Source organism: Periophthalmus magnuspinnatus, chromosome 11, assembly GCF_009829125.3.
Source record: "Periophthalmus magnuspinnatus isolate fPerMag1 chromosome 11, fPerMag1.2.pri, whole genome shotgun sequence".
In the NCBI taxonomy this organism is placed as follows: Eukaryota; Metazoa; Chordata; class Actinopteri; order Gobiiformes; family Gobiidae; genus Periophthalmus; species Periophthalmus magnuspinnatus.
Window position 1 is genome coordinate 384,756 of NC_047136.2, and position 8,878 is coordinate 393,633.

At 42.3% G+C, this 8,878-nt stretch overlaps 1 protein-coding gene across 1 annotated transcript; it reads right to left on the reverse strand.

The window, feature by feature from the left end:
* Window positions 1-1,031: 1,031 nt before the first annotated feature.
* On the reverse strand, window positions 1,032-3,294 carry LOC117379008 (zinc finger protein 501-like). The gene is made up of 2 exons (XM_033975726.2): window positions 3,230-3,294; window positions 1,032-1,959 (listed from the first exon to the last, which is right to left on the reverse strand). The coding sequence occupies exon 2, from the start codon at window positions 1,935-1,937 to the stop codon at window positions 1,167-1,169; it is 771 nt and encodes a 256-aa protein (XP_033831617.1). The 5' UTR covers window positions 1,938-1,959; window positions 3,230-3,294; the 3' UTR covers window positions 1,032-1,166.
* Window positions 3,295-8,878: the final 5,584 nt, after the last annotated feature.

The following is an 8,878-nucleotide window of genomic DNA, read 5'->3' on the forward strand; positions in this document are numbered from 1 at the left end:
GGACGGTTTCTAACCTCAGTCTGAGAACCATGTCCACCAGATCCCTCAGGGTCAGCGCTCTGCTCCCTCAGCCTTAAATGGAAGGAGGAGTGGGGCTGGAGACAGTTTCAGAAATGCTCTATTTCACTTCTATTTTCCCAAACTTACATTGACTTTAACATTTGGTCCATAACCTGTTTCAGAGAAGCTCACACTGTTTCTTAGCCCTTTGTGTGTGTATATTTGAGTCATTTCTCAAGTTCCTTGATACATCAATCAATCAATCAACGTTTATTTATAGAGCACTTTACAACACTCAAGCTGAGCCCAAAGACAAAGCTCTCGATTTAACTCAGTCTACGTTCCTGCCCTCACCTATGGTCATGAGCTCTGGGTAATGACCGAAAGGACAAGGTCGCGGATACAAGCGGCTGAAATGGGCTTCCTCCGCAGAGTGGCCGGGCGCACCCTTAGGGATAGGGTGAGGAGCTCGGTCACACAGGAGGAGCTCGGAGTAGAGCCGCTGCTCCTACATGTTGAGAGGAACCAATTGAGGTGGCTCGGGCATCTGGACATGTCTGGGGTGAGGGAAGTCTGGGAGTCCCTGCTTAGACTGCTGCCCCCATGACCCGGCCCCAGATAAGAAGAAGAAAATGGATGGATGGAACAAGTTAAAATCATACTAAAACAGTAAAATAGGAGAATAAAATAGAATAAAGTACATTAATATAACAAATTATAAATAATGATAATGTGTCACATTACTAGGTGTTGAAAGTCTGAATAAATATGTTTTAAGCCTGGATTTAAAAAGACCAAAGTCAGTAAAATGGTGCGTATATCAGGAGGCAATTTGTTCCAGAGTTTGGGCCCAGCCACAGAGAAGATCACCCCAGTGTTTGGATTTACTTTTCAGAACTTCCAAAAGGAGTTGATTAGACGACCTCAAGGCCCGGTCTGGATTTCGGGCCAACAGTTCAGCCAGATAGGGCGGGGCGAGGCCAGTAAGAACTTTAAAAACATGAGACAAGAAAAGCATGAACAATTGCTCTAAAGTAAAAGGTACTTTATTTTCTTTATTTTACTTTTCACTGCCTGTTTTTATCACGGCTTCCAAAAAAAATAATACATTTCAAGCTTTGAGTGAAAAAAAAAAAAAAGCTAAATCCAAAAAAGATATGTTGACTCTACACAGAGTTGAGCTCCACAGTCTGGAGTCTCTGAAGTCTGATCTGGAGCTTTTTGAGTTTGACTTTAGGTTCACATGATCCAGCCTCAGCAGCTCTGTCCCCTGTGTGCGTTCGGTAGTGCCTGTGGAGCTGCTGTGATGTTCTAAAAGCCTTTTTACACTGGCAACACTCAAATAGTCTGTGCCTGGTGTGAACTCTCATGTGTGAATTGAGACCGGAAGAATTAGAAAACGCTTTCCCACATTGGACACATGTGTATGATTTTTCCCCACTGTGGATTCTCATATGTTGTTTGAATGCATCAACTGATTTAAATTCCTTCCCACACTGGTCATATTCAAATGGCTTCTCTCCAGTGTGGATTCTCATATGTTGTTTGAGTGCACCAGACCGTTTATACTTCTTCCCACACTGGTCACAGGTGTATGGCCTTTCTGCTGTGTGAGTTCTGTAGTGTTCTTTGAGTGCTGAAGCACTGATGAATGCATTTCCACACTGGTCACATTCAAATGGTTTCTCTCCTGTGTGGATCCTCATGTGCTGTTTAAGTGTACCAGACTGTTGAAATTCCTTCCCACACTGGTCACATTCATAAGGCCTCTCTCCTGTGTGGATTCTCATGTGTCGTTTGAGTGCACCAGACTGTTTATACTTCTTCCCACACTGGTCACAGCTGTATGGCCTTTCTCCTGTGTGAATTCTGTAGTGTCTTTTGACAGCTGAAGCCTTGGCCCACGTCTTCCCACACTGGTCACATGTGAACGCCATTCTGCCGGTGGATCCTGTAGCTCTGCATTAGAACAAAGGAAAGTAGATGTCAGAGAAATAAAGTAAATACTGAGTGTTTTGATGTGGCTGTGTCCTACAAGCAAGTTATATTAGTTTGAATGAATCAGTTTATATTTTATTTTTACAGCACAATTTTGTCCTGTCTGATGTTAAGGTGAGGAAAGACAGTAGCTTGAATGCAGGGACCTTGTATTTTTTAGTCATGAGGTACAAAAGTGAGTATTTACATATGTACAGTTTAGGTCATGACTTTAGGTGGCAACAAATTCATTCCATTGTCATCAGAGCTTATCAAAGTTCAATGGACAATAACAACAAAGCAACAAGTAGGTTCACTTGTTCAAGAGTATTGTGCAGTTGAGATGGTTAGTCCCTTGGTGATAGTCAATAGTCATTGTTCAGAGTTCATTATGTGGACTTCAGCAGACGTATGACAATGGTGTGCAGTGAGAACGATGGGGCAACAGTCCTACTACATAGTCCTACCGCATATGCACAACAGGCTTAGTGTGTGTAGTCCTACCACAGAGGCACAACACGCTTAGTGTGTGTAATCCTACCTCATAGTCCTACCGCAGATACACAACAGGCTTACTCTGTGTAGTCCTACCACATAGTCCTACCACAGAGGCACAACAGGCTTACTGTGTGTAGTCCTACCGCAGAGGCACAACAGGCTTACTGTGTGTAGTCCTACCTCGTAGTCCTACCGCAGAGGCACAGAGCTTGATTTGATCGAGTGGTTGAAACAGGAAAATAAAAAACAGCGGCCTGTGTGAGCAACAGGACCAGTGTATTAGCTGATAGTTAATTACTAACAAATATTGACTCAAAAATGCCCAAAATGATTCAAATCCATAATGGCACTGACAGTATAACTGACACAATAATTCATATACATTTCATTTCATAATAAATAGCAGTGTTCTTGAGCTCAGGTTACATAAAGTCATTGCTGATATTTGCTGAATTGATGCGCTGTTCGGCGTTTAAACCACGCGGAACCAAATGCAACGATAGTGCTAATAGCGCCCATTAAAATACATTGAAAACATGCTACATTCAAGCTAATGCTAAGCTAACCATTGTAAATGAATGGAGCGCGGCTAGCGCCTAGTTAGCATAAACAAACAGCAGCTCGCGATGAGTGTTTTTAGCGCGTCACTCGCGTCAAACGGCTCCGTTTGGTCCCACACAACATCTATAAAGGCAAAATGTAAGGTTCACACAGAACAAAACAGCTTAGAGAAGGTTTTTAAGTAAGTACCGACCTGCTGCAGCCCTTCACAACGATACTCCCGCGAGAGGGCCCGAAATACCGCGAGAACTCGAGAGCGGCTCAGACAGCAGTGCAGAGTATAATATAGAGGAATAATACAGGGTGTCCATCAAGTCTCTTTACTATTAAAATGGAATTACAAAGTGGACTGATAAGATATTTTCATGACTAAATTCTGTATAATATTAATATTATTTCTTTACATAAAGCAGTAAATAGTTTTTAAATTGTTTTTAAAGCTGCTGAGGCTGGTAAGAGAATGGAAAAAATGAGGTTCTCTTTTAAAAAATGTCATTTATTCAGTTAAATTTCCCAAAACAATGGTTAACAAATATAAACATTTGTATCATTTTTTTCAGTCACATTCAACCCAAAACACAATAAAGAGACATGACAATATTGTCTTTCTACTCCAAATATTAAACTTTTAAACAGATGAGTTTAAACCATCACTGTTCACTCTGAAAAAGTAGGTTGGTCATCACATCTGTCAGAAGAACAACTGTCAATGTATTCAGAAAATGTATTTATTAAATATATTTATTATATATTATACACATGTAATCCATTTGAAGGACAAACTCTCTCCACTTTAATAATGTGGAGATAAACATTTATAATCACACCTGCTCCTGTTTTTAATGTTTTAAATGGACCTGTTGTTTTGTTTTTGTTTGTATTGTTCTGTATTTGAACAGGGCTCATGAGAAAGACTCTGGTACTTTCACTGGACTCTGGACAAATAAAGACATGAAATGTGGTGTTAAAAACAGTGTCATTTTACTTTTTAATATTTTACATTTATTGTGTCAAAGGCTCATAATGGGTTTTTCTGTTACCTCAGTAAAACCTTTAACATTATCCATTAACATTTCCATGGCGACTGGCGACCTGCTCTGTCTGTTGTTGAGGCCACACTTCTCATGTGCCTCCAGGACCTGTGCTCCGCTTCACCTCCGCTGCCCATTTCCAGGGCAGCTAACGTATTCAGTGACCTCTGACCTCAATAACACACAGGGAGTGAGGGCGCGCTCACTGCAGAGGCGTCTGCCTCGTCATGTGTCGTGTGACGGGCCGTCAGTCGTGATTGGACGAGGAGGTGGCGCTGCCAGCTGGCCCCAGAGCGTCTCTGCAGCTCCATCTGGAATGTGAACTGTACACAGAGAAAGAGGAAGTCAAAGAGAACGACAGGACTAGAACATCAGCCATTAGGCCTTTTGTTGTGTCCTTGGGCAAGACTTGTCCTTCACTTTGTCTATATTCACTACATTTAATGAAATACTCTGACTACTATAATCAGTGTGTACTAAAAGTCTCTTTCTCATGAGAAATCACAGCACAGTTAGTACACAAAGTAAAAAGACATTCAAATCACAATACAACAAATAAACACATAAATCATCATCATAAGATCAACATTAAAAAAGGTTTTGGGCGACAGTGGCTCAGTTGGTAGAGCGTTTGTCCACTGATCTGAAGGTTGGCGGTTCAAATCTCGCTCTCGACATAAACATCATTGGTTGAGCGTCAGATCCACTGATCCAGAGGTTGGCGGTGCGATTCTAGTTCACACAGATGAATGCTGTCGTTGTGTCCTTGGGCAAGACACTTAACCCACCTCAGTGTCTGCGTACACTGGTGTGTGAATGTGTGAATGTGCTTCGAGTGCCTTGAAGATGGAAAGGCGCTATAGAAAAAAAGACCAGAATAAAACTCTTTTTATTCATATGCAAAACTAAACAGAACCGTTTGAGTCTGGATTTAAACATCGAAGTCGAGTCTGTCTCACATCTTTAGGAAGAATGTTCCAGGTTTTAGTTGTTTAAAACTGAAACACTGATTCCTCATGTTTTGTCCCAGTTCAGTAGTCGATTTCTAGCCTGATTTGAGGGTCAGATAACGCTTGACCTTGTTTACGTGCAGGTCAGAAACAAAAACTCCTGGGCCCTGGAGCTGAGAGACGTTTAGTCGTTTAGAGTCACGAAGCGAACGTGTTTTTAAACGTCATAAAGGCGGCGAACATAAATATGATCAGGTTTGTGTAGTCGGACGGTGAAGCTGCACTGTAGGACTCACTGTAGGACTCACTGCAGGACTCACTGCAGGACTCACTGCAGGACTCACTGTAGGACTCACTGTAGGACTCACTGCAGGGACGTTATGGCTTTGCTCTACGATATGGACTGAGTTAAAAGTCAGATCAGCGGAGAGGCGAGTATAAATGCAAGATGTCATACAGTGGAACATTTCAGGCCAAGAAGAAATATTTCCATGGAGACGTACAGGTGGCGGACCCTCCTCTGGAAAACTTACAGAGTGCTCCTTTAAGTCGCAGGTGATGCTAACTCTTGTTTAGCCAGAGCGAGGGCTGCGCGAGAAGGAAAAATAAAAAAAACACGACAATTTAAGTCATTTTGAAGCATTTCTACTTAATAATTGTGTTGAGATTTGGAGAGATTGACTCCTGCGACGCTTCAGATTAAAGGTCCAATAACGACAGTGGTTCAGTCGGTGGAGTGTTTGCCCACTGGTCCGAGGGTCAGTAGTTCGAATCCCGCTCTCATGTACATAAACCCGATTGGCTCCAGTCAAATGAAGCTCATCGAGGCTCGAAGTCGAAGGAGCTGGAAGTGCGCCCATGCTAGCAGGTTAGCTCTGTCCATATGTACAGTCTATGCACTTAACCCCCCCCCCCCAGGGTCTGTGTGAATGTGTTTGTGGTTCTGGATGTAAAGCGCTTTGAGCCTTGAAAAAAATGAAAAAATGTCAAATTTATCGCTACAGTCAGTATTGAATTATGGCTGAACCATCTCTGTGTGGCTCAGGACAATAGCTCTGGATCGCTGTATTGACGTAAACAGCTGAATGCATATATTTTTTTCTCTCCATCTTGTTGAGACATAAGAAGCTTCTCCACATCAGCACACAGTTAATCAGCCTTTAACAACGAACAGATGTGACGGAAAAGCCAAAGTAGCATGTACATGTCAGTCTGGGAGGCACTGGCACATGGAAAGAGATTTGTTCCATAATTGTGCAGGTCCTTATGTAACAAACAGAGGCATCGAACTGTCACACAGGCCCAAAAGTCACTGACTCTTTTAAATCTCCAATATCTCCTGTAATTCTTAAGTTAAACTCACCAAATTTTAGCAGTAGATAAACTGAATCTTCTGAGATTTTTGGCGATACATACGGTTATAACTGTTCACTTACACTTGAACTTATCACGACTGAAACTAGAGGAAGAAAAAATAATGTTTTTTAAATGTCCATTGATTTTTCTCCCTGAACAGCCCGACCCAACACACTGTGCGTCACATTTAAAGCATTTCCGGCTTATGGCTCTTATTTGATCCTCGATATTACGTTTTAATATCGAGAGAGAGTTTTTAAAGGGGCAAACGAGTGGGTGAGAGACTTGCAGATTGGGTGATTATTTATGTTTTTGATTTGTGTGATTTTAATGTCTTTCTTATTCTGTAAAGCACTTTGAATTACCTTGTGTACGAATTGTGCTGTACAAATAAACTTGCCTTGCCTTTTAAGTCGTTTATGAGTCGTCTGAGGTTTATTCACAAACACCTTTTCTTTAAGATCGCCCCACAGGAAGAAATCAGGCCTAGTCAGGTCTGTGGAGATCACATAATGCTCCCTGTCTTTGAAAAACACTTATTATTCCTTTAATGGCGTTTACTCTCTGGGCGTCTCTGGTATTGGGTTGAATTTGACCCATGTGACTCAAAGTCCCACTGGACAATGAGGCTCGTTCCTCGGTGCTGGATTTGCTCAGATTAATGTGGGAAGAGTCGTTCTAAATGCTCTGAAAAAATAAAATAAAAATATTTAGAAACATTAGAGTTATGAGATTTTTTCAAGTGTCTTTGACTTTTGGGCCACCTGTATTTACTCCAGGACAATGAGCTGAGGAACTTGAAAATGTCCCATACTCCTGCTTTTACCTACTAGAATAATTCATGTTACAGTGTAAAGGTTTAGGTTTTTCTGCCCCTGACCACTAAACCTGTCAAGATCTCAGTCTGTCTCTGTGTCTCTGTGCTGTTTTTCCTCCTCTCTTCTGTGTCTGAGCCTGGAGCTGGGCGGAGACTCTGGCACCGCCCACTACACACCCGCAGCCCACGAGCGACCGCAAAGCACCGAGGATCCGACACTCGTCACCAGATCGTCCGTGTATCCGCCGTCGTACAGTTCCACTTGGCTCAGTCTAGTTTTTCGTGCTCATGATCTCTGTTTTTTTCTCATTTTTTTGGAACTACCCTGCACCTCCGCCTCCGACCCAGCTCTCCACGACCGATACAAACACCTCCGCCTCCGACCCAGCTCTCTACTATCTGCTGTTAATCTACATTGACATTTCTGTTTGTAAATAAACTCTGTTCAGCTTTTTACCTGGAGTCTGAATCTTCGATCACTCAGATGTTACGACAAACCCTGACCCCTGACCCCGGACCCCGGACCCTAACTCCAACTGTAACTGTGAGTCTGTGACGAAAGAGACAAAAGATTTATGCTCCTTCAGATTCTCTTTTAGTCGTCTTTTGGTAAATTACTTCATGTTTTGTCCTTGCTGCTGTGTGATGAAGACGTGTCAAATGAGTCGGGGACAGACTGGGTCCGTTCATATCGGAAAAAATAAAGAAAACAAATATCACAGGGGCAGCAGATTTCTATGGAATCACTGAAGCATAAACTCTGAATCTGAGGTGAGATAAATGTTGTTTTATTTGTAAATCGGAGGTGACCAATCAGCTCCTTCAGTTCAAATGTGTCACAGGAATAAACAAATCTGATTGGATGATCACGTTTGACCGGAGACGCAGCAGAGGACGTGTCCCAGACTGACCTGTACAAAACACACAGATCTGTCTGCGTTTATCAGGCAGCAGATAAACTTCTACTGGACTTATATTATTTAGAAAAAAAACATTACCTTTACCTGTAAGAACCGAAGAAGAAGCTTGGGACATTATTGACTCATTTACACCCAAACCCCAGAACAAACCCGCCCTTTTGCACCATAAAAATATATATACACACATACTATTACGTACTGAAGTAATAGTACTACTCCTGTGACATAAGGAATCAACATCTTTGATTTTACTCAGAACCAGTTGCCAAATACTGAAAAACTTATCGTTAGAGAAACTGGAGTGGACGTCGTCTCCGGTCCATGGACGGGCCACAGTCTAAACGCTGGACGCTGTTTATGTGTTTGTCTTCCAGAGTGTGACAAAAGTCATTATATTTTTATATTTTTATATTTTTATATTTTTTAAAAAAATGCAGGAATCCCAGTGATGCAGCTGAGATTGGGACAGTGTGTTTGGGTTGAACTTTGGCCCCGATGCTTCAGATCACACGACTTTTTACACAGACGTGGACTTGTGCGTCGTGTTGTTTTGTGCGTCGTGTTGTTTTGTGCGTCGTGTCGTTTTGTGCGTCGTGTCGTTTTGTGCGTCGTGTCGTTTTGTGCGTCGTGTTGTTTTGTGCGTCGTGTGCGTCGTGTCGTTTTGTGCGTCGTGTCGTTTTGTGCGTCGTGTCGTTTTGTGCGTCGTGTTGTTTTGTGCAGTTTGTGTTAAGGAGCCACCAGACGCAGTGAGAAGGAGGTTTTTGGAGC